Below are 26,773 nucleotides of genomic sequence, written 5' to 3' on the forward strand. Positions count from 1 at the left end.
TCGTACTTCGGCCTAGCCCTTTTGAAGGTGAGCAAATTTCCTGCAGTGGAATATCTGCGAAGGTTGCCCCAAGCCTTGTTTTGCTGCTTTTTAGCCAATTTGCATCCATTTGACCACCAAACTTTACATGTTTTTCATGCAATTTTAGACGTCCGTGGGATAGCCTCTATTGCTGCAAAGATTAGGCATGTCACAAATTTTTCATTTATTTCTTCTATAGTAAGGGTTTCGGCATATTCATTTTCCACTGTGGCCTTTGTTCTGAAAAGTGCCCAATCAGCGAGATGAATTTTCCATCGCCATGACCTCGTGGGGATGATGGATGTAGCTGATGTAGCTTTAAAACCGTAGGTAAGTGGTCACTTCCCCAAGGGTCGTCTAAAACATCCCAAATAAAATCACTGAAAACCAATGGAGATGCAAATGCTAAATCGAGGCAGTTCATTTTTCCAAAGCTGGGGCAGCAACACGTGGCTTTTCCTGTATTCATTAAACATATGCTATTTGAAAGAACAAAATCCTTGATGAGCTGTCCCCTGGAATCAGCATGCTCACTTCCCCAGAATGAGGAGTGTGCCTTAAAATCCCCAGTTATCACATATGGCTCAGGCAATTGTTTAAAAGAGAGAGAGAGATACAGAGAGGGGAAAGGCAGGGATGTTAACCAGAAAGGTTTCCGGTTGGCTACCCTGCACTAGGGAAGGGAATGAGGGGATTAAAAAGGGAAGAGAGACAAAGTCACAGTCCATCATTCAAGGCAGTCTCTCAGAAAAATCAAAACAGTGCCTTAAGAAGTTCTTCTAAGGCATGCATGGTAATTGTGTTGTGTGGTGGTATGTACACGGAGCATATTGTTATTGTTTTATGGCTAATGATGTTCACTGCGACCACTTCCAAGTTTGCCTTCAATGGTACCTCTCTTGCGGGGAAGTCGCTTTACGTAATGATAGTGACGCCTCCTCAGAGTCGGCTAGCCTGCACTCGGTCTTTCCGGAAAATATTATATTTTTTTAAGATGTTTGTGTGCTGTGGCCCAAGGTTCGTTTCCTGTAGGCACACAGCTGTAGGTACCATTGTTTTGAGTATATCGGTATATCGGTTATGTAGGAGTAGTTTCTGTGTATACCTCTACAGTTCCATTGTGATAAGTTTCCCCAATCGCCAGCTTATTTCCAGGAGCAGTGATTCATGGTTTCCCTTTCTTCTCTAGGGAGTCTCGCCACCGCTGCTGTGGTGTCGAACCAGGAGTTGAATCCCTCGCCACTCTCGTGGCACCGGATTTTCGTGGAGACGCCACGGATGTGCGAGTTTTGGATGTCGGCGGGCTCTCGCTGCCATCCGTATCCTCCACGGTGGGCGTGGAGGATGCTTCTCGGTCGCGATGGCCCGTGGCCTTCGCATTCGTCTTTTTGGCTGGCACCACTGAACCAGGCCCTGCTCCAGCGGCAGTCTCTTAGACCAGCAGTTGCCTTCTTAGCGGGGTGGAGCGACAGGTCCAGTTCAGCAGAGCTGTTCTGGGTGTCTGTCGCCGAGGATGCCGCTGCTGAAAGTGGGGCCTGAGGGCCTCCAGCGAGGATCACATGGCCTTGCGAAATTTTCAGCCCTGTGGACTGTGCCACCGGCTTCTGTGGTGGGGGACTGGATGTCGACGCCAGGTCCACCAGATCGACCTGTGTGCCGACAGAAACCGAAGGCGGCAGCGGTCCCAGCGTCACCGCTTCAGAGTATGTCTCTTTTTGTTGAAAACAGACTTTTTTTTTTTTTTTTGCCTCAAGGTAGGACAGGCTTTCTGCGGTCTTCAAAGTTATAATTTGTTTTTCTGTTTTCCAGACTGGGCATGACATGGAGTACGCGCCATGTGCGCGGTTGCAGTTGATGCATTTCGGTGTGCGCTTGCATCTCTCCTCAGTATGTCTCTCTGCTCTGCATGTGACACAAGTGGGTTTATCCCGGCAAGCCAACATGCTGTGTCGAATGCGCTGGCATTTGAAACATTGTCTCGGATTCGGTATGTATGGGCGGACTTTACAATGTAGGTATGCGACATGAATGGAATCGGGCAGAGTTGTGCTATTGAAAGTTCGGACTATGTGTTTGGTCTTGATTTCAGCATTCTCCGGATGTTTATTCGTCGGGCTGCTATTACTCCTTGTTCGACTAGTTCTAGTTCCCCATCAATACTTTGTAGTAGTTCAAAATCAGACATGACGCCCTTAGATTGGTTCAGGGTGCGGTGCGGAGTTACTTCTACACTCATTTCACCAAGATTTTGCAATGACAGAAGTTTGTTACTTTGCTCTTTTGTGTCGATTTCTGCAAGAGATCTCCGGTTCTCTGCTTTTTTTTTGCTTTGTAGTTTTTGCCTACACAATTCTTTAAAGTTTTGGCAATGACAAATGCAGACAAGTTGGCTACAGGTTCATCAGTATTCGAGTGAATCATGAAAAACTTTGTAAATGCTTCTGGCTTTTGTGGCATCAGTTTCTCGACATCAGTGCGAACCCTTTTTGGGGGCCGATCAGGTTTTTTTTTGCAGATTTATCCATACGGCACATACAGACTAAGGGTTCCTAATATTCTGTCGCCTCTGATTCACCCTTATACACAGAGGAAGGCCCCGGGACACCCCGCCTGGTAGACAGACGAGGAGCCCATCGGCCGAGGCTTGACCACGGCCCTGAAAACCACCGTTCATGGTTTCTTCCCTCCCCCTCTCAACCTATCGCTATGGTATGGGGGCTAAGGGTCCGTGGTGGCGCCAAGCACCAACACCTTGTTACACAAGGTGCCCCTGCAGGCCAAATGAAGCAGTGTGGGTGGTTCCACGTAAGATCGAACAAAGAGTGGCTGGTCAACCTCTTATATTCTTGCCTGATCACTGGAAAGAAGTCATCCACAATTGGTTTTGCCCCCAAAAAATTTTTAGAATCACGCGAAATTATTAATGACCGAGAAGTGGAGCTCCGTGCTAAAGTGCTCTGTTGTTTTGGCAACTTTGGTTATGAATTACAATAAGTTAGGGAAACGAAAATTGAGTAAATATATGGATGTTTTAATTTTCTGACTTTCTGCAAGCTATAGATTTATAACATTTGTCAAAATCCACACAAAGAACGTTTTTGCATCTCGTTTGCAGGTATATCAAAGACGCCTTGTAGCAGGGTGGCAGCAATTCTGCATTATAATCTACGCAAACAGACCTATCAAATTGCTGAAGTTCATATTTATATGTCTTTTCTATAAAGAGATATAATGGCGCTAACTTCAAGAAAACACAGGGCAATGAAAACTTCCGACAAGAATTAAAAAAAAATTTTTTACACCTTTTAAACTTTGTCCACATGTTCTCTTTTATGTCAGATTTCACAATCAATAAAAATATGTTGCATAATTTTGTTTCTCTTGCAGTTACGACCCCTCCAATGAGACCCTTGAGCAAGAATTTGGAAATTATGTATTGTAAAGGTGAGTCTTCGAAGCGCAGGTCGGTGGTCGTTTACCGAAGAGCGTCACGACAGGCACACTCCCAGGAGTCACTCCGGAACCAGAACTGCACTTCGTCGACCTCTTCGTCCCACCGCTTGAACGGCTGCCAGTCGTTCCCATTACAGTTACTTCCCCGCAGAATAAAGGAGCCATCCTGGCGACATATGGGGACGAAAGGATGGTCGGGTCATAGTAGGGCTTAAGACAGCCGACATATACAGTTTCACGCCGGCCATGATAGTGGGAAAGCAGTTTCGTGGCGAGGCCGGGAGTGGAGGAAGGCACCCAGAGCCAAACGAGTGTGCCTGAGGGATATGATGCGGGAGGGTTCGAGGAGTCCCGACAGTGCTTCTGGTGCCGCTGGAGCTGTGTGGTGAAAGAGCGTGCAAGTTGCCAACATTTTTCAGCATACATGTGAGCTTCGGAAAGGGATGTGGTCTCGGAAGGCTCAGGGCAATAAGGAAGGATGGTGTCCATGGTGGATGTAGGCTCTCAACATATAAGAGGAAGAAAGGGGAGAATCCCGTCGTTGTCTGCATAGCCGTAGTATATGCGTAAGTCACGAAAGGAAGTACTTTGTCCCAGTTGGAGTGAGCGGTATCAACGTACATGGCGAGCATGTCACCGAGTGTGCAGTTGAACCGCTCAGTCATGCCGTTGGGGGTGGTAAGCGCTGGTACAGCGATTTGGCATTCCTTTAGCAGCGCCGCAACGGCTTCCGGTAGAAAACATGGCTTCGGGGCGTCGTGACGAAGAACAAGACAGTGTAGGATGAAAGAAGCAAGATCCTGGGCGGTGGCAGATTGGAGAGGCGACGTTTCTACGTAGCAGGTTAGGTGGTCAATGGCCACGATGACCCAGCGGTTGTTAGCTGAACTGGTTGGAAGCGGACCGTAAAGATCAACGCCGACGCGATCAAAGGGGCGGGCAGGGCAGGGTAACGGCTGTAACGGAGCGGGTTCGTGGCGGGGAGGGTTCTTGCAACGTTGTTCCTGAACGGAACCGCAGTGGGATCTGGCCCCTGGAGACATAGATGGCAGTGACCATCGGCAATACATAGGTGACACAGTGACCATCGAAAATCGAGAGAACGACGAAAGAAATCGGAAGATGGTGATGGTGGGTGGCAGCTGTGGTGGGTGTGAAGAGAACAGGGCTGCTGAAGGCAGAGTCGGGTCGGAGCAGAACGAGGGCAGAAGAGAAGGGAGGTATGGCAGTGTCGGCAGCTACGAGAAGCTTAGCGGAGCGCACATAGAAGAGCGTAAGTTCAACGCGGGCACAGTCAGTCACTGCACGGTGGATTGAGAGGAAGTCGCAGCCTAGGATGACATCGTGAGAGCACTCACCCAGCACAACACACTCAATGGGATATGCTACGTTGTTGATAGAAACGCGTACCGCACAGGCTGCGATGGGGTAGATGTGCTGCAAGCTGGCTGTACAGAGCGAAAAGTCAGACCGGGATGTCGTCACCTTACGAATTTTGCGGCGAAGAGGGTCACTAATCACAGACACGGCAGCGCCCGTGTCAACGAGCGCGAGAACAGGGACACCTTCGACAAACGCCTGAATCACGTTAGCAGGAGGAAACGGAGGACTTAACGAGTTCTCAAAAGACGCAGTTCTTCCTCTGGAACTGCGCCGTTTAGTTTTCCTCTGGGAGGGGATCCGGCCGCTAAAGCATTGGGGAAATTGAACGGCGTTGAGAGGAAGGCGAGCGGCGAGTCGGATACTGGGGGCGAGGCCTAGACGAGCCAGAAGAGCCAATGGGCAAGGGAAGCTCGTGATCGTATCCGTACGGGCGGACAGCATCCCCAGAACGAGGCAAGCGCTGATGGCAGATACGTGCTGCGTGGCCTCGAAGCCCACAAGCGTAGCAGATGGGATGATTATCAGCAGTGCGCCAAGGGTTCGTAGGGTGCCATGTGCGAGGAAACAAGGCTAGCGGAGGTGGCATGGACGAGGGTGGAGCATAACAGGCAGGACTGCTGCGGTAAGTGGGAGGGGCAAGTGAGCGCGGTGTCCGGGTGACAGCTTCAGCACAGGTGAGCAGTGCTGCGACAGGAGGAGGCAGGGGGCTGGATGGCAGGACTGCAGCGACCTGCTCCTGAACAACATGGCGCATAGTCGGCGCAAGGGAGGGCGCTAGGTCGGCAGTAGGGCAGGCAGGGTCTTGAACATGATGCAGAAGAGAAAGTTGGCAGGCATCTTCCTCGCGTATGCAATCTTTCACGCGCTCCATGAACAGGGATTGCTCCGAAGACGAGGGACCAAGGGCCAAGCCAGCAAGACTATCTGTAGGTGCACCAGACTGCCGCGTAGAAGCGCGTTGCTTGCGCAACTCGTCAAAGTTATGGCAGAGCTGGATGATGGTACTGACGGAGGTGGAGTTCTTTTGCATTTGAAAAGCATCATCAGCTATCCCTTTAGGAATGTGGTTAACTTTGCCTCAGACATTGATGGGTTGACACGCTTGCATAAATCAACGATGTCTTCAATATAGCTCGTGAAAGTTTCAGCCGGTAGTTGAGCTCGAGCACGGAGATGTTGCTTGGCGCAGAGTTTCCGCACAGCGGGATGGCCAAAAACGTCAGTGAAGCTAGTCTTAAATGAGGACCAGGTGGGAAGGTGGGCTTCATGGTTATGAAACCATAGGTTGGCAACGTCTGTGAGTAGAAGAGGACATTGCTCAACTTGATGGAATCATCCCACCGATTGTAAGTGCTGACGCGCTCATATGAGGCCAGCCAGCCAGTCGTCGACGTCATAGTCGTCCGTACCACTGAATGGAGAAGGGTCGCGCTGGCGTTGCACCCCGGAACACAGGACGGTGGCAGAGATGGGCGGCGATAGTTGAGTCGGTCCGCTTGGCATGGTGGCCGGGGCGAGTAACGTTCCACTCCGAAGTTCCATGTTGAGGACCGGAACGGGGATCGAGGCACCTCCACCAAGTGTAAAGGTGAGTCTTCGAAGCGCAGGTAGGTGGTCGTTTATTGAAGAGCGTCACAACAGGCACACTCCCAGGAGTCACTCAGGAACCAGAACTGCACTTCATCGACCTCCTCGCCCCACCACTTGAACGGCTGCCAGTCGTTCCTTATACAGTATATTTGACTTCTTGCCTGCTATGTTTATAGATTGCATGGAGGATTGGATCTCAGTTCCTTAGAAAAGATCTGGCTCGGTTTTGGTTTTATGGGGTTTAACGTCCCAAAGCGACTAAGGCTATGAGAGACACCGCAGTGAAGGGCTCCGGAAATTTCGACCACCTGGGGTTCTTTAACATGCACTGACATCAAAGCCTTGCTAGCGTCAGTGGTGTGCCCCTCGAATGCGTCCACAACCAGCATCGAATGTGGCCTCAGCAGTGCTCCAGGATGAAGGAACCAAATGGTGCAGAGCCAGTCGTTGAACATGTCCGCATTCATCCACCCCTTTTCATTACAGCGGACAATCACACCAGGAGGAAATTTTTTCGGCAATGTTCAGTCGCCAGGTTACAACCATAGCCTTTCGTGCACTTCCCGCGTAAGCTTTGTCCTTTCGTCGCACAGACCGATCTTCCTTCTTCAACCTGGTTTTCTGACGGCCTCGAATTTAAAGGTGCACTGAAGAGGAATCTGAACTCGTCTTTTTGACGCGGGAACTCAGTCTGCACGTTCCTAGCATTCTTAGAAACTGCAACTTATTGCCCTGTGTGGCCTATTTCCCTAATTAAATCGAATTAATGCCCGGCTCCCGCCTTTTTTTTTAATTCTCTCTCGTACGGTGGGCGGAGTCGACCAACGCGGGGAGTGCCTTTCAGCCAGCTCCGTGGAGGCTTTGCTTTCGCTTCATTTTGTTTTTTAGGTTTCGTTTCCGCGAATAAATAGTTTCATTTGCAGATAATATAACCGCAAAATAAGCCCGAAGAAATAAAAATACACGCGGACTATTTGCTTCTACGGACTAGACTACTACGTATTACTCCGCCGATGGCAGAGCGGCAAGCCGCCACGGAACTGGGTGAAAGGCACTGTCCGCGTTGGTCGACTCCGCCCACCGTACGAGGGAGAATTAAAAAAAAAAAAAGGCGGGAGCCGGGTGTTAATTCGATTTAATAAGGGAAATCAGCCACACAGGGCAATAAATCGAAGTTTCTAAGAATGCTCGGAACGTGTAGATTGAGTTCCCGCGGCAAAAAGACGAGTTCAGATTCCTCTTCAGTGCACCTTTAAGACGACCCCCCCTAAACTGTGCACCATATTTAAAACAAAAAATGTCGCCTTAGATTTGCGTGAATACGGGAAAGGAGAACGTGTGGACAAAGTTTAAAAAATATAAAAAACGTTTTTTTTTAATTGTCAGAAGTTTTTATTGTATGTTTTCTTGAAGTTAGCGCCATTACCTCTTTATAAAAAGACAAATATGAACTCAGAGTTTGATAGGTATGTTTGCACACATTATAATGCACTATTACTGCCATTCTGCTACAAGCGGTCTTTGATATAACGAACTGCAAACTAGATGCAAAAACGTTCTTTGTGCGGATTTTGACAAATTTTGTAAAAACATCTATTGCCTGCAGGCAGAGAAAAATAACGGAGCACAAATAAAAACATCCATATATTTACTCAACAATTTTCAGGTACCTAACTTTAATATATTTTATGTAATTCACAACGAAAGTTCGCCAAAACAGCAGAGCACTTAAGTGCAGAACTCCACCTCACAGTCATTAATTTTGCGCGCTTCGAAAAAATTTTGGGGGACAAAACCAATGCGGATGGCTTCTGTCCAGTCATCAGGCAACAATATATAGAAGTTTCAAATAAATTTAAGAGGTCAACGAACCACCCTTTGTTCGATCTTACATGGAACCACCCGTGTATAAATCGGGTGTATCAAACACATCTCGCCGCACGGGCCACATTGGCACTGTCTCCCAGAAGAGAGGAGAGAAGAAAAAGGGGGTCCAAGAAAAAACTAATGCAGAAAAGTAAGCAAAAGTAGACAAAAACAAATTCTAACAAATATAAAGCCAATCCAAACAAGTCTAAAGCTCCATCTAAAGTTACTCGTCAAGCTTTCTTATGAGTAGAACCCCACTATTACGTTTTCCACTGGACCAAAGAAGAAAAACAACATACTAGCCAGGAAATGCAGCAGCCGATTACAGTGTACAGCGAGAGCAGTAATAGTTTTACCACGTGATATACCACCACCAGGCTAATAGGGTGCTATCCATGCTACTCGCCTCGGGTGAATCAACCACGGAGGAGAAGAGGTGGAGCCAAGCACAGGTGGTCGAGAGAACAGGCATGCGCAGCATCAGGTAGAAGAGCAGAGCGGGCACAGCTTATCCACCATTACTGCGCATGCACGGGTCAAGCAGCTTGTCGGAGCATAAGAGCATGCATGGCGTGGGTGAGGTCAAAAGCTCAGCGCTGGGAAAAGGATCATGTTGCACTGGTCTGTGTGCTTTATCAGCAGCTGTATCTGCGTGCATTGAGAAAGGAGAAAAGGCCACCACCTGCATTGCTGGCCAACAACCATGAGGTGGTCATACAGGGGCCTTCTACCACTCCAGGCCTCTCAGCCACAAATTCCAATCGGATCTTGCGGATTAATGAGCTAAGCCACTAAGCTTAGCCTATTTAATTTCCTTCAAGCACAACATGCTTCTCTAGAATTTTCACAGCTTTGTGGCTCATGATCCTTCTGCATGCGCATAGTGTCCAAAACGCCTTTGAGCAGTTGTCTGTAAGAAGGGAGGTGGCAATAAGGAGTGAGCATGTGCGAAGCTGGCCACACTGCAGCACGCATGCACCCCAGCGCTGTTTTCACAGTGCTGCAGGGGTCAGAAAAACAGCAGAAGGCAGAAACCTTGCAGCCAACCCACACAAGCACATCTAGTGCAGCACTCCCCATGCCCTCTCTCATGGCATAGTTTCCGACAGCACGGTGACACAAGGCGACATTCATGACGTAACATGCAGGAATGCTGCCACCACTGCAATGTAACAGCCGTTTGCACAGTAGCCGACCGATTTTTCAGACCAATAATTCAGAGTTGCATGATAATTCGGACTTTACTGAGGAACAGTCGGGCACCTCATAGGAACATGTGCACATTCACGACCGATATTTTGGACCCTGTGGAGCCAAAAATTTACATTTTTCAGACTTAAATGCACGCCAAAAATTCTCTGCAGATCGTATTCGACCCAACATAGACTCAAGCAGGCATCGCCACCACAAAAAACCAGCCCCTTCACTCGAGCACCATCTTGGAATTAAATGAAGGCAATCAGACAGACTGGCATGGACAGGCTTGGCTATTCATTCTCATTGTAGCCGGTCACGTTGAAGGAAGGCACACTCCTCGTTACGAATGGGATGGCCTCCAAATAAAAAGTGCGACAACGCAGCATCCGCTGCAGCTTTGACAGCGGCGCACATAGTAGGGGGAAGTGAGGCCAGGGGGTGCAGCTGAAGGATCTCGCTTCTTCCGATGGGTTCCCTCTTTTGGTCATTGCGACCGTTGTTTCCCCAGAAAACTTTGCTCTCGCTTCATGTGGCGCGGAGCGTGCATCGCAGCACGTTCATGGCATGACCTGCGGCCACGTCGCACAGATATGGTATTGATGAAGTGACCTGCTGACATGACGAAAGCTTGATTCTGGCTTGAATACAACCTAGTATCTCCTGAAATCAGGATGCAGCAAACAGCGAAGTTCGCAATTTCTGAAGCCGATTTTTCTGCAGCAGAGGGATCCTTATGAGGTTCACGGATTTTTCAGACTTCCGCTTATTCATACCCCGTCGAGCCCGAAAAATCGGTCGGCAACTGTATTGCATGGGTTTCTATGGGGAGTTCCTGTAGGAGTGGCTCCCAACAATGTAGCAGCAGAGAAGACCAGCACCCGGGAACATAAAAGCGGGATTCTGCTCTACTAACATAGGCAGGGATAACCAGACACCAGAGGAATTATTTAATAATACTAAAAAAAAGCAGGAACTGATGAGGCTCCTCTGGAATAATGGTGGAAATCCTTAGGGGCAGTGGACCACGCAGCAAGTGCAATAAGGCTCCCCTGGGTCAGTGGGCCGCACAGCAAGTCCTGGTGGGCTGCATGCTGCTTGCAGTACATGTGTTTGAGGCCCCTGCTATTTCTAACACATTGCTGATTCAACAAAAAAAATCGTGCTTTAACCTCTGTGAACGCACTTATCACTCAGCAATCATTTTCATGCAGCATTATCCTTTCATTGGTTAAATGCTTATTATTCAATTGCTATACTCTTCCCAGAAGCAACAATCACATACTTATGTATGCCTTAAAAACTGATAAGAAACAAAACAAACTACATTTCAGAAGTGCATGATAACGGAGGAGGCTGAATTCACTGAGGCATTTGACTTTAGAATTGAACACTTCAAACAGTTTACCTGTACATGAGGTACTGTGGTAAGGTTCCCTAGTATACAATGAATGGAGAAGTTTGTGCACTAAAATAAAAGCAACACTACGGCGTCACTTAACCTACCTTTCATGCTCTCAGCAATCAGTATCATTCACCCTTGTGTATTTTTCAACAGAGATTAGGAGTGTGCGCATATTCCATTTTCAAACTCAAACTGAACAATGAGTATCGGAAGTGCAAAAAACTAATTTTTTCCACTTTACCTCTGAATTGCAAAACAACGACGGACCAAATATATGTTTGCCAACTCTGAAATCCAAAAGGTCAGGCCATGGCCAACAAAAAGTCAAAAGTGCAGCTAATGGCTGTTGCCACGCATTGCCAACAGCCATTAGCTGCACTTTTGACTATACGCATTGCATGTGTGCACCAATCACCATATGTACTGCTGTGGGTAAGAGACCCCCCCCCCTCCAAGCCCTGATCCAAGCCACTATGCCTGAGGGCTCCATCCGACAAGGCACTCCTGGTTTCGAGAACGGCCCACTATGGTGGTCTCGACACTAGAATTGCATTGTGAGGTGGTGCTCCCATGCAGAGCAGCAACGATTGGAAGTTGGAGGGGGGGTCTGTTACTTTTACCCGTGATAGTACCACAGCAACAGACTTTATGCTCACAGTACGCACCAAAAAGCGCACTAGTGGTGGTCTGCACCATTAGATCAATTCTGTGCGACACTGTGCAGTTTCAACCAAACCCTTGTGCTGATAGAGATGACAAAAACAAGAGGCCACACACTATCCTCAGGCTTGAAATTACAAAGAGAGGTGTTTTGTATAGGCTTACCACAGTAGTGAAGTCACATAAACTTCCCAACAAAAAAATGACATGAGCAGAGCAAAGTAATTAAGAAAATGGAAGAACAAAAAAATGAGAACACACTTACTTCTTTACCCTCAGCAGCGGCACCATTCCCCTCCTTGAAAGAGAAGCAGCAGAAAAATGAGCCTTAGTACATACATAACATAGATACATAACTTAGTAGATACAAACGTTTCTCCTTTTACAACCTCTAACATGTACAGTCAGTTAAAACCTATAACAATGCAACAAAATGATGTTTGCACAGGTTCTTGACATGTAAAGTTCATTTTAATTAGCAAAATAAAAAAAAAAGCCATTCCATGTGAGGGCTAATCTCTAGGCTCCACTACTGACCCTTTTCCAGAGTAAGTCATGGCAATGGCGCTACCACATTTCTCACATAATGGATACACCTGCATCATGAATGCATGTTAATTTCTTCATCAAAATACAGAGAACCTCACTGATACGTCTCTTAACAAATGCTGTGAACAAGTTTATTATTAAGAAAAACGCACAACCACAAACCATTGAGATTTTGAAAAATGTGACTTGAGAATAAGTACAAAGGAATCTGTTGCACTTTCATTTCCTATAAAGGCCGGTCAGTGCTAGATCTGATGAGCTGAAAATATAAAATCTGAGAGCTTTTCTGGTGGTTGCTTCTGCCCACATCTGCATGGCCCTTAGTGGAAAAGAAACTTCACAATGTACTTTCCCGGGGACCTTTTCGTCATAGACGATGTTCCCAGATGCTTCAGTCCATCAGACTTATGCTCTCTAGAGAAGCCACCATGGCGGATGACTGCCGCTGCATCCCTGCTCTTTAGTTTCGCGCACCCCCAGACCAGGGTCATTTGTATGTGAGACACTGTCGACTTTTTTTTATTGTAATTTATGGGGGTTTAACGTCCCAAAGCGACTAAAGCTATGAGGGGCGCCTTAGTAGAGGGCTCCGGATATTTCTCCTTTAACGTGCACTGACATCACACAGTAGGTAGGCCTCTAGAATTTTGCTGTCGCCTTTTTTTTAGTGCATCAGCACTAAGAACCTCACTCACCCATCTCACCACTGTCTGTCTGCTTGTTTATTTAATTTATTCATTTATGAAATACTGCGGACATGTCACGTGCCCAAGCAGGAGAGGGGGATAATAAGCAGCAGAAATCATGAATCATGACATCGGCAAACACAAGACGGTCAGCAAGAGCAATCAGTTATTTTACAACAAAAATGACATAATACGAAAAATTCATAATGGAAAGAGGCATCATAACAAAATGCGTGACAACAAACAGCTCAAGCATAATTGGGACTCGCCCCGCTCTGTACCCTTTGGTTTGCTTCTCCACGATGCGCCCTCCCTAATTGCCTTAATAAGGGTGCCTGCGCTGCAACAACATGAGCACCACGGACAGCATGACTGCTGCATGTGCAGGCGGGAGGCAGCCCTTGCTCTTCGGCTCAACAACTCGTCGCTTGAAGGCGTCTCGGCACGGCTCCCTGCTATCAGCCAGCGAAGCGAGGCCTCATGGGAACATTTTCTCACGAGCTTGTCCCGTCCAGCCTCGGAGCTCCTCCCCTGCCCTAGCATGGGCAACATTCACTCTAACCTTGCTGATGAGTCGGATGGCCTCGATTCCTCAGCACATTTTATTGCTAGCTGGCGTTTCTCTTGTTGCAGCAATAAACGCTTTTCTGTGTCGGCCCTTGTTGTTCCTTAGTTTTCCTCAGAGCTAGGCCAACCGTGGTCGGCGCGCACTTGTTAGTGAGCACGACAACGCGGTGGGGTCTGGCGGTTTGGAATGTCAGCCGCAGCTTAGCTGGGAGAACGCATTTACCCCCCATCTCAACCCCACACTGTCCAGGTGGCCCCCGTAGGCTGCATGTGTGCCACCTAGGTCATGACTTTGTGAGTTCACCGCAACCTGCTGCCCACCAGATTGTGAGCAAAGTGCCCACCATGGCAGGTGGCCATTCAATTAATGATTGGTCGCAAGAGGTTGCTCAGAAAGAGTAAACTGGGCCTCACAAGCCCGAATCGGTGGAAGCACCTGCCATCGCAGGGCAGTGGTGCATCGCTTCGCCGTCTCACCACAGCAACAGGAGTGGTATGGGGACTCTCAGCGATCTATGAATGTGAAGTAGAGAATGACCAATTCCGCACATGTGGGCATTAACGCATTAATGCTATTGCATCATGTCATTAAGGCTGAACTTGTGTCTCCAGCTTTAGTAAGCACTAAGGCCCCCACTCATCGATTTCACCAATCTTTGTCTGTAGCCTACTTGGCCTTAAAAACTGACCTTCAAACCAAAACTGAAGTGCTAGAGCATCTATTTTGCATTTGGCCCAACCATGCTAAATTGTCTGTCATTTTTTAAATTCTAAATGCTTCTCCTCATTACACTGGTGCACTGCAAAGAAGTCACCCTGGCAGCTGAGTGCCATCGGGCTTTGGCTGAGGTCACGTGCCCACAGCCTCCACCCGCTCACACAATGCACACCTACGGTTGGTCACTAAACATGCCATTAAATCAGAACTCAGTGAAATTATGAACATACTAAGAAATTGTATTATCTAAAAACATATTAAAAAAAGCGAAATAACTCTTACAATTTTGGACGTGTGATCCAGGAAATTGTAACACTGGGAACATATCAACGAGGTTCTGCAGTCAACACTTTTACTTGTATATTTGTCATACATATTCTTGCTAATTATTTTGTCCTGGCTCAATTTTCCGCTCGCTTTAGTGACGAAGGCGTTAGGGAAATCAACTGTACATTCACGCCAGCATGAAGTTATTGCAGAGGCGGTAACAATATTTGACATTTCTATGATCATCAGCGGCTAGTTCGAAAGCACTTTCTGTTGCAGCTTCAGTGCGGAGCCCATCGACACGGAGTGAGCCAGGAGCAAGTAGCGCGCTGTCACCCGATGGGCTGCACATCGCTGCAGAAAGTGCGCCGTAGGCCCATTCGCATTGCAGGCGAACATGTTCTTTTAGCTTTTTTCCTTTATGACATGAATTTCTAGTACAGACAACGCTGCCTGCTGTCACAGAGTGACAGTGGTTCTAGAGGAAGTCTGAACAGAGGCATGGTCGTACTGCGCACCGCAAAATATCTTCGAAGTCGTAGCAACCATATTTCTGGAGTGTCATTCAAATCGCTTTCGAAGCACATGTGGCATTTACTTAACGTACAAGGTCAAGAACGTTCATGCGCCTCATGTAAAGCCGCCTCTTTGGTGCCGAAAAGCCTGGCTGCCTGCAATATCAGAACTAATTCTCGCAGAACGAAAACAGGCATTTTCGTAATGAGTGGGGAAAGAACATTTTGAACGCCTGAGTAGCAGATGCGTTTGTCGTGCGAATGTGTCACTTATGTGAGATTTTCGATTATACAATGCTGTACTACATGGATAAAAAGCTGATTTTATTTTGGCAAAGGTACATTCAAACCTCGTAACAACAACCACAAATATAATGAATTATTGGCTACATCGAACTGTTCATAAATATTTTTAACAAACACATGCATTTCTTAATTTACATATGGAACGCGGTTCCCCATAAAACGGGTATATCGAACTGCCAAGCACTACGCTGTGCTTAGTGCTTGGCAATTCGGATGGCAGTTCCAATTGGATGGCAGGCGGCAGGCTTTGCCTCACTACATGGGTGACTGGTGGTGGTGCGTCAAGTTTGCGCCACGGTTCACGCTTTATCTGTCACTTTCCAACAGCGCCACAGAAAATATAGCCACAAGAAAAGCTGCTAGCCAAGCGGTCGGCACCCATTCGCGCCTCTTGCACCCATGGATAGTGCCCCAGAACCAGCCAGCGATACAGTCCGTTGTTGTAGCTTTCCAGCAGCTATCCTTTGCTCCTGTCGGCTGTCACGGAGCGGAGGTGGTTAAAACAGCGAGAGCTTTTATCCTGGAGTTCAATCTTTTACGGGACACTGCTGTAATGCAAGGAAGCCATCGCCCTAACAAGGGTTTGCCGCTTGTTTTTTGTTTTGTTTTTTTGCGTCCTCCGCAACTGCCGCGAGCGGCTCCGAAACGGTGCTAAATATACGCAAGAGGCCTCACCCAGTTGCCACTCTTTTGCTGACTAAATTTTTTTTTACAGCGAGTTTTTGGTGAAATTTTATATCACGAACTTCAGCTACATCGAACAATTCTATGATTTTAAACCAGTTTGCTATAGCAAGGTTTCACTGTACCTCCTTGTAATAAGGGAGTAATTACTCATTGACATCCACCCGAGCGCAGCCATACGGCTACAGCTTTCCTTGCGAAGTTTCCCAGAAAGCTGTATAGCTTTCCTTTGTAGCCGTATGGCTGCGCTCGGGTGGATGTCAATGAGCAATTACTCCCTTATTACAAATCTACTCCACCTTGGGGGATTCCCCTAAATATTTGACTAACACTGTACCTCCTTCAACAAAAAAATTGCGTAAAAAAAAAAAAGTGTAAGTGAACCTCTTTCAACAGACACATTACTTAAAAGCAGGTGGTTTGGATCATAAGTTTTCCTAGATAATAAGTTTTTACCCAGAATTTTTTTTGAAATATATAGAGGCTTTACTGCAGTAGTGGAAATTACAAAGTGAATGGGACATCAACACAGCTGATGCAGAGGTAGAGCAACATCAAGCAGAAGCTCGTGCTCGGGACGCAGCACGTAATCAGGAGGCCAGAGCCTGAAAACGTGCTGCGGGCCGAATTGACAGAGAATGTGCTGGGGAAGCAGCCCACCACTGTGAGGCTCTGCAGGATCCCCAGGTACGAACTCAAGAAGTGGAGCAGAAGTGTACATCGCAACAGGACCAAACACACCATCACTAGTACACCATCACTATCAACAATCACCAAGTCATTATGCACTGCACCACCACTTCATCAGCAATTGCATGAACCACCTAGCACTGATCATTTGCCATACCACTGAGGTAAACGCTCATCGTTTGTCCCCCCCCCCCCCCCCCCCCTTTTTTTTTTTTTCAAAGTTAAGGGCCAGACATATTAATTACCTGAGGGCAAGTGCGCCATATGAGGCATAAAGCCCGTGTATCAGCCACATTTTCAGCCACAGTTTCCAGACAACTTTACCAGTGCACAAGTGCTAAACACAAACGAGTTTTCTAGCAGCTGAGGAAAACAACGTGAACCGAGGCAGCGACAAAAGGAAAACACACATGGACGAACAGTGTCCATGTGTGTCTTCTTTTTGTCCCTGTCTCAGTTGATGTTTATCTCAATGACATACCAACTCGCCCAAGCTTCTGTTCCAACATAATCCAGCAGTGTTGTCCATTTTTGTGCTACAAAGAAAGTGTTTGGAGGACTGCAGATGCTAAGCATAACAACAGACTCTGTTGTTCTGATTAATGAGGGCATCACAGAATGCACCAACATAAGTCCTGCTAGTGAATGCCAGGTCATAACACTGCCCAACAGCAGTGAGAAGTTGACCACTGTTGAGTCACTTGTCTTGAACAAGAAGCATAGCTTAGAGCAAGCCCAAGGAAGGAAGGAAACGGACAGAGAAGCATTAAACTGACTCTGGTGGTAGCAACTATGTAGCTGGCATCTATGAAAATAAATGGTTATGGTGGGTTAGCACATTATCTGACTTTCTTCCAGGTCTGGCACATGTTGTAATCAAAAACTCACTGCTGGAAAATGATAATGCTACACCCATGTGGGCCAAAATATGGGCACTTTGTGAATACACCACCTGTGACCACATAATCAAGGGCCTGGGAGCATTTCAAGACCTGCGTCGCCCCTGAAAACTACCACTTCTTAGTCCCTGGGGTGTTTTTTTTTTTTTTCAGCATAACACACAGTCATAGGGATACAGTACGTCAGAGTTACTGTATCCCTATGACTCTATCACTATGAGTTAGTTAGTCACAGAAGTTTTGTTTATTTTTAGAGACAATTGGAGAGAAAAATACTGAAAATTCAGTTTGCCTAGTCGACTCTCTAAAGCAGCCAACTCTAAAGGAAAACCAAAAGCAAAAAATACAGAGCAAAGCATTAGGTCCTGGGAATACTTATAGAAGTTCCCGAAACTAAGATTCTTCGACATGCACTAAAACATCTGGGAAGTATAGAGCCTATCAGCTTACTATATCCCATTTCTGAATGCTGGAGATTGTACAGTAAAGTGCTTGCTACACAGTTATGTGTTTCAATTGTACTCACCGCATCTCCACTCACATCCATAGGCTCAGCATCTTCAGTGCCGCCACCACCTTGTCCTTCTCCACAATCACCGGAGGTCTCTTCTGTAGCTTTGGCAGACTCATCTTCATTGCCTTCCGACTTCATCTGACAAAGTGCACAAGAAAATATCACTCAGTTCATTAGCTGCACCAAGCAGTCAACAAGGCACACAAAGTTGATGCATTCATGGTGCTGGGGCATTAGAGTGTGAAATGATTAAGTGATGCAAATGAACAGAAATGTCATCATAGATGTTGCAGTACAGGCACCTAGAATACATAGGTCTCAAACTTTTCACAGCAACAAAACTGAAAGGCACATTAACGCAATAAAAAGTCAGCAACACACACAAAAAGGAGCGTTAGTCCCAACATATTTAGAGGGATCCCTCAATGTGGAACAGATTTAAATGAAAGCACTAATTACTCATTAGCACCCACAGGAGCACAGCCATAATAAAATTTATCGAACCCAGGACTGCCGCTCTCAGGTGAGCAGTGTCACTTCTGGCAGGTGACCTGTCTCACAGTGCAGGCAGACTGGAGAGCTGTGGTGGCTGTAGGCTCTCCAGCAGTGCTGCAGAGTGAATTTATGTTCAGGATTTTTTTTTTTTCTGTTGTGTGCTTTGGCGACAGCGTTTTGTCATCAACGAATGAGTGCCCCGAGCATCTGTGGATATCACCTGGATGGGGTTCTCAGCAAGAACACAGCAGAGAAAGCAAGTGGAGATTTGACGTTAGGCCTATTTCTGCTCCAAGTAATAGCGAAGCATCACGCTTGGACACAAACACTTTCTTCTGCAGTGTTTTTTTTTGTTGTCAAGCATGACCCACCGGCACTGCCATCCTTTACATCTTTTACTGTGACCTCGTTGATGTTTTGAATAAAGGATATTGCACAAGTAGCCACAAAAGTGGTTTGCGGCTTTGCTTCTTAAGCATCAAGTCAAGGCAGTTCAACGTTAGTGCTCGGTAAAGTCAAGAAAAGAAGTGCAAAAGGTGCCCTTGGGCAAAACCTGAGTCATTAATGTGGATACAAGAACTTCCAATGCCAGGCAAGTAATATTCGCTATATAAAATAACCTGACAGCAAAAAAATGCACAGCCCGACTGTGGCAGTGTCCATTTCAGCCTACGCATTCTTTTATATATCATGTTGAAAGCAAATTCAAAAAATCAAAATCCTGAATGTCATAATGCATTCAGGATTTCAGGTTCAGGATCTGAGTTTTAAAAGCTGTAAACCACTCGCAATTATTAGTGTCATGCTCGTGCAGTCAGCCTGCTTATAACGGACATGACCATCACGTACTTCTATCAAATCCTATGGAAGTCCTTACTAGGCCCATGAACCTCTGTTAAGGTCTAGGGCGCACATCCGCAATTCCTATAATCCGGATGTTTATAGTAAGACTGGTAGTAACATGAAAGAATAACGCAAGGCGAACTTTCATGGTGTGCTGTCTAGGCGGTATCTGCAAGTCGTCATCAGCCTGGCCAAGTTTTCACGCCGGCTGGAATGCTTTCGCGCAACGCAATCAATGGGGCAATCAGCACCACGCAATGTATCGCGCAACGTAAGACCACTTTTAAAGGGGCTGTGAAAGGGGGTCTCAACAAAGATGCAATATGCCTAGGATGCTAAAGGACGCAGCGTCACAAATACCCTCCAGCAAAAATATTTTTGATGCGTTTTGTAGAAGCTGAGTTACTTGCTGTCAAAATTTGAATTTCCACATCTTTCCCTCAGCTCTCACTTTTTGCACGCTGAAATGCCAGTCCGCCGGCTCCACGCACTCAGCCCCTCCGCCGACCACTGACATGCGTGGGAATTCCCCAGGAGGCGGAGCCAACGCCTCCTAAACTGGTTTGGTGTTAGTGTCGACGGCGCTGGTGCGGCAAACCAATGATGGTATTCCGCTGCTGACGTAAAGAGCGCTACATGACGCAATGCGTGCGGATTACGGTGAAAGCTCGGCACCGCTGGTCGGCGCGAGGCGCGAAAGTGGGATTTCTTAAAATTGCATTGTACATTATCGGCTCGTTTTTGAGGTCTTGTACACGGCATGAACGCTTGGTGGTCTGTACTCAACATAATGCAAGCATTTTACAGCCAACCCCAACCACCCTTTTCTCGGACCCTTTAATTCTGGAGTACATACCAGACAGAAGCAAACTCTGTACCCGCAAATATGGTCATTTCCGCATCTACCGTGTTTAGTTTTTGTAAGGACATGGTCTTTGCTGAGTGCCAACCAGTGACAGCCTTTCGCAGAAGCTCATGCCAACCCGCAGCATGTGGATGCAGTGGCGGCGGCGGCCAGTTTTGGCGTACAGAAAATGTTCCACACCGTCCAAAGCTTTAGTCCTAGCTTGAGTAAATTTTTGGGCCAAATAATGCGCAGACGCATCACGCCGCATCACGCAGTATGCGCACCGCAAGCTTGTATGGAGCGCTGATGTCCACAATGCGGAACTCCCGATCTGCGCTTGGCCGGAAGCCATGGAAGTGCACAGATTTGACGAAGCAGGCACTCGAGCTCTCTCCACTCGTAAAGTTTAATCTGGCTTCTAAGAATTCAACAATTAGTACATGCCATGCAAGCAATAACTGGCGCAACTGACACATGCAACCCAGCGTAGCACAAGATCGCATCTCTTCCAATGTTTCTGTGATAAGGCGTGATAAGATTTGGTTTTGTGTGTGTGACCCGCCACACAATGACTCGCAGGGTCCCGGCATTTGAAGGGCAATACAGGTACCGCTGATCATCCACCAATGTCTCCCCGTCTGCCATGGGGTCGTTTCCCGAAGCGACCAAGCTCTACGGTTAACTGCGCAGAAGCTGAGGTGATGACAATGACAATGACCTCAGGCTTAATGGCACATACCCATGGCGGGGGATTGGCCAGGGTGCATAGCGGATATAAACACACTTATGTACTAGGAGTGGAGTATTAAGGCAGAAGCCTTTAATGCCTCCTCATTGCAAGCAGGAGTTGTCGACAGAAATGTCACGCTTTTCAATTGGTCGAAATGGTCGTGACGTCACAGTGCGCGAATTTCAAAAGGGGCCAATTGTACTTTGGCTAGTAACCATGAAACCAATTAAAGGGATGGTATAGTGATGCTCAAAGTAAAGTAAATAAATAAAACCGAGTAGGAAATTGCTCGAGTTGGGGAATTGAACCAGGGTCTCCGGAGTGCGAAACGAACACGCTAACCACTCCGCCATACCAGCTCGGTGGTTTGGAATGAACAAAAGCATGTCTAGTATCTAGTGAATACGGTGTCTTCATTCACTCCCATCTTCTTTCCACCCCCCCCCCCCCCCCCCCCACAGAAAAATTAGAGGAAAAATAAAAATAAGAAACGAATAATAAAGTAAAAAGCATAAAAAATACAAAATAAAGAAATCAATGCAAACCAGTGCGCAAGGAAAGGCTTTCGCCTTGCAGCACTTTAGAAAGCAAAAGTGCCCCCTGAACTTTTTAGATTATTTTGTGACTCAGACTAGAATTTGTACAAAAAAAAATACGGAAAATAAAAAAACAGTGAATTCTCATTCTAGCAGAGGAATCAACCTGATGTAACAACAGTCGATCCCGGATATATCGAATTATTGCCTATATGGAGCAGTTGCAAAATCCCCTTGGGAATCTCATCCAAAGTACTGAAAATCAGTTTGCATTTATCAAACTTCCGTGCACCCCATATTTGATATATCGAACTCCGTGCTACGCCGTGCCCGCAAGTGCGCTTCTCCCAGTACACCCCACTCTGGAAGTGGGCTTCTCCTATTGGTGCGCGCCCCTGCAAATGGGCTTCTCCTAATGGAGCTCGCGGAGCTGCACAAGTCAAGTGATGGGACCTTTTTTTTTTGTGTGTGTGTGTGTGTGTGAAGGGGGGGTGAAAGGAAATGGGAATGGCCATAGGGGTCCTTCCTCTATGGGGTACAGTAAAGGGGCATGTAAGGAGCTCGAAAGCGGGAAACAGTGCTAGCCGCAGGCCCGCAGGTGCCCGATTTCTCATGCTAGTTGGCTGGCTCCGCTGGCGTAGCGAAAACAAGCGACGCCAGCTAACCGTCGCCAATGTTCTGGCCATTTTGGCTACTGCTGTCGGTGCTGCTTGCGCATGTGACTGGTGTGGTAGTGACTGCGGTGCGGTGGTCGTTCTTTTCGCTTTGGTCGCGTGTTCGGGAGCCAGAATTTGGACTTGGCAACAAAGGCGAACATCATTCGCCGGATGAAGGCCGGCGAGATAAAGGCATTGGTCGCCGATACGATCGGAATTCCTCGCAACACGCCGAGTACATTACTGAAGAACAAAGCCGACGTGAAGCTGAAGGCAGCGCAATCCAGTCGCCCTGGAGCGTGTCGTATGCGTGCTCCGACCTACGACAAGGTCGAGAAAGCTTTGTACGCCTGGTTCTTAGAGACACGTGCCAGAAACATCCCTGTCGACGGCCCGATGCTCATGGAAAAAGCGAAATGGTTTGCTATGGCCTTCCGAGGTGAGCTTCACTGGTGGCACTGGTTGGCAGCAGCGTCTTAAGTATCGCTACAGCATCGTCGGAAAGACCCTCTCAGGGTGAAAGCGAGGCGACCAGCAGCATTGACACGGAGAAGTGGCTGTCCGAAGAGTGGCCAGAGATTTGCGATAGCTTTTCGCCGTCGTAAACATTCAACGCAGATGAGACAGCATTGTTTTCGCAAATGCTGCCAAATTAGACTGCATTTGAAGGGCAGTGCATGCCATGGTGGAAAAAAGAGCGAAGTGCGCGTCTCGATTTTGCTCACTGCAAATATGGATGGGTCATGCAAACTGTGGCTAGTGGTTATTGCCAAAAGCAGGTCACCACGCCGTTTCAAAAACACGGAAAGGGCTCCCGGTTCGGTACGTATTTAATAAGAATGCTGGGATGACACACGATCTTTCGGTTGGTTTGGTTTGGTTTATGGGGTCCATCGATAGGCTTCGAACGCGAGATGCAGGGAGTGCAGGCGAATCAAACGGACCTTGTAGGTCCGTTTGATTCGCCTGCACTCCCTGCACCAGTTCTGTAAAGTTCCGCGAGCGTGCAGCACCAATTTCTCAGTACAAGTGCAGGCCTAGTCGTTTGCTAGCCCTGGCGTCGCCACCCAGCCGGCAGCTTGGCGCTCATATCAACGGCCGCCAAAACATCCCGAACAGCGTGAAGAATTTTAAAACAGCACATCGCAGCGAAGTGTTGCCATGACTCAGCTTCGATGTAACCTCGCGGCAGCTAAGCGACATGCACGTGTGTTCTTTTACTGAACACGATCGACTGAGGTGTGCGCGCGCCGACTTGCGTTTAAGCGGTTGTTGCAACAACGTGCATCATGCTGCAAGCACGTCCTTACTTTTTAGTTAACCACCTTCGAGTACTGTTATAACTTTATTAGTCGAATGGAAGACGCTGGTGACGGGTCCGTGGACAGCACGGCGGTCGAGAGATGCAAGGTGCCGGCGAGGGTCGCCGTCCCCACCTCCGTCGCCGCCTTTTCGGGTGGCCACTCACGTTCCATAAGAACTGCTCCCGTGTGGGGTACCTTCTCAACGAGGAGTGGAATAGTTTATCTCCGCGTTTATCGCAAAGCGCAAGCCATTGCCGTTCAAGCCGTCGTCTGCTTCCATGGCGGCTGCAGCTGCACCATATGGCACCGACCACTGAGGAGGTGCAGTTTTCCTGAACTAGACCTGCACAACGCCTGCACTTTTTTTGAAACGAATGGCGTCGTGCAGCACCGCGAGAACCAGTTCACGAAGTGCAGACGAATCGAACAGACCTTGTTCTGCCCATCGTGTCGTCTGCCAGTTGAAGCAGATCACCATCAAATTTCTGCCGCCAAATACCACAGCGAAGCTTCAACCTCTCGATCAGGGCATAGTGCATTTAAGGCATAGTGCATAGGGCATTTAAGGTCAGTTACAGATGGCGACTGGTGCAAAGGCTCCCAATCAACCTTCGGTTGAGAATTGGAACTCAAGGTGGACCTCCTCGGAGCCATACAGATGCTGGCTGGTGCTTGAAATGACATGAAGCAAAGCACAATCGTGAACTGCTTCTGCAAAGCAGGGTTTGTGGTGGCTTCAGATGACAGATGTCTAGACACAGACGACGACGGCGCTGGATGCCTGGACAGCGAGTTTCACGAGCCCTCAGCATTCGCAGGCGCCGTCCCAGACGGCGCAACAGCACAAGATTTTGTCAGTGTTGACGACGTGCAAGCTATTGCGGATCGTGCTAATGCTGAGATTGTGGCTTACATTATCGATACCGAAGAAGCAGTGGTGAAGGTTCTGGCGAAGAGACCCAGCCGCCATGCACTGCGGCTGAAATTGCATCTGCATTCAGCGTCATTCGTCGCTGTTGTGGCGCAATGGAAGGCACTGGACTTATTTAGATACTATCAACAAGCTTGAGGACAACTTAATGAACTTTACGGTGCTGAAGAAGAGGCAAGTTAAGCTCACAGACTTTTTTCTTGCGAAATAAAGTGCAGTGGTCGTGGAGCTGTGGTTTCGTTTTTTGTGGACTTTGGAGGAGCAAATGGGGAAGTTCCCACTTGCCACGATCCTGGGGAAATTGTCCGAGATGTGCACAATTTTGTGATAAGCATCTAATAGGCATATTTTATATATCGAGCTTTTCCGAGCTCCCGTTCGAGTTAGATATATCCTGAATCGACTTATATAGTCGCACACTGGTTTCAGGGCATATCCCTTGGCGCTTGCCCCGAAGGAGAGGAGAATTGGAATAGACAGAGCCATAGACACCTCACACTGCCTTGAACTGCACATCTGCACACTCCAAGGAAATGCCAGGTGTTGAAAATCTGCTGCAGCAAGGAGAGGCTCATGGATCAAATAGTGGAGATGCTGAAAGGGTGCTAAAGTTAAGCAGACAGTATTTAGGACGAACAAGAAAATAGGTACACCAAGGGCGGACTTAGCTAAAAAAAAATCAACCCTCTCATTAGAAACAGTGCCCAGGGACCCAGTGAAAGCGTACTTCTGTAATATGTGGTGGAATAAAAAATTTAAGGGAACGACTCATACGAGTATCCCTCGATTTTTCGAGCGCTGTCACGGAAAGGCTGTCTGAAAGTATAATAACCTGAGAGATACAGCAAGGAATCCTTATTAAGGCCAACTCAATGGCCAGAAACTCTGCGACAAAAATAGGGGTATAGCCTGGGCCCCAAAATAACTCCAATCAAGAGCCCTTGAGTAAATGCCAATCGCTGCCTTCTCATTTTGCTGGGAGGTGTCTGTAAAAATGGCAATATGGTCGGGAAAATTATCTAGGTACTCCTCTATAAGCCCATTTAACACAATGGCAGGCAGATTCTTGGCACTCCATGGGAGGGTGTCGTCAAAGGAGACTGCCGTATCAGCTCGCCTGTGGTTAACTTGTACTAAAGAATATATTGATACAGAAATTTTGGACAGCACGGAATTAGTGAACACAACTTGAAGGAGCTTATACCTAGGCCAAACAGTACCAAAGAAGAGAGTTGGGTTCATTGTAAATATAGTGTTAGCCAATCCAGGAACAGGCTCCAAAGACCTTAAAAACGTCCACACAGTGAGAAGCTGAAAACCACGAATTGAGATCAGGTATCTGAGCCTCCAAGGACAACACAGCATTAGCCACTGTTTTAGGCAGACTTAAGCAAATGCGCAGAGTGCATCGCTCCATAACAAACAGGGGCTCAAGCTTGTACCTTGGGCACCCAGAAAAAAGAATGGAGCCGAATTTAAGTGCTGGCCATACATAGGTCTCACAAAGAAAGAGCAGAGTGTCCTGACGCACACCGAATTTTTTGTTGCGGTCCTCACCAACCGGTCAAAGGCATGCTCACCTTTAAGTGCAACGCTTCTAATTCGGGGCCTCCAGTCTAAACGCAGGTCATCATTATACCCAAGTATTTAATCGAATCAACTTGCGGGATTAGCACCAGCAGCGGACTTCTTTTTTTCCTTTCTTTGCTTAACCCACACACTTTTCACGCTCTTCATATGAAGGGTGAAAGCAGTACGAATGCCCATGTAGGACTGCAATGAAGGCCATGCAACATACCCCAGCAAGCGAGTTCCTGCTATTATGAAGACCACAGGGTGCGGGAGGACGACACAAAAAAGAAGAGGCATTCTTTGTTGTGATAGAGCTCATGCCACCTGTGGTCTTCCTAATAGTGCCACCTACACTTTCAAAGAATGAGTAAACAATTGGCCCAACACCAAGTTCTACTGGAGTTCAGCGTCTGCATGTTCACTGTAACCAAATTTTGTTTCCACAGACGTTCGTTAAATTCCACACTACAGCCCTAATGTAAATTGCAACAGTCGAATCATCTTTCTTCGTACTAAGCGAGCGTTTGTGATAAGTGGTGCCGTTATAAGCGGGCTCAACTACATTGCAACTGCAACCCTTTCACGCATGTCTACTGACTGCTTATGCACGGAGAGTAACCTACGCAATAAAAACGGCATGCAGCATGATGGCGGTTCTGGGCAGTGCGGCCATGCATATACCAGATGAGACATCACATTCAGAGCTTACAGGCCTTAAGATTCTAGGAGGTAACGGCTGTACTCACACATACAATGGCTAAAGACCAAAGGTTGAAACCTAAAGGTAATCAAGTTCGGCTAAGAATGCATTGCGAATTTCAAACACCTATGTTTTATGCATGTACAGCAGATGGCTACTGCCAGAATCCTGACTGGTCCCCATACACTA

General features: G+C 47.4%; 1 protein-coding gene across 2 annotated transcripts in view; it reads right to left on the reverse strand.

Moving 5' to 3' along the window:
• The window catches only part of LOC149354228 (uncharacterized), a 51,081-nt gene that overhangs the window by 16,891 nt on the left and 7,417 nt on the right, over positions 1–26,773 (reverse strand). For both annotated transcript variants that reach the window (XM_089583186.1, XM_089583187.1), the window contains exons 4-5: positions 17,983–18,108; positions 11,841–11,873 (exon numbers count right to left, since the gene is read on the reverse strand). In XM_089583186.1, the coding sequence (XP_089439312.1) occupies positions 11,841–11,873; positions 17,983–18,108 (159 nt within the window). The remainder of the gene's footprint in view (positions 1–11,840; positions 11,874–17,982; positions 18,109–26,773) is intronic.

Source organism: Amblyomma mixtum, chromosome 3 (assembly GCF_055824585.1).
Source record: "Amblyomma mixtum isolate Tamu chromosome 3, ASM5582458v1, whole genome shotgun sequence".
Lineage (NCBI taxonomy): Eukaryota > Metazoa > Arthropoda > Arachnida > Ixodida > Ixodidae > Amblyomma > Amblyomma mixtum.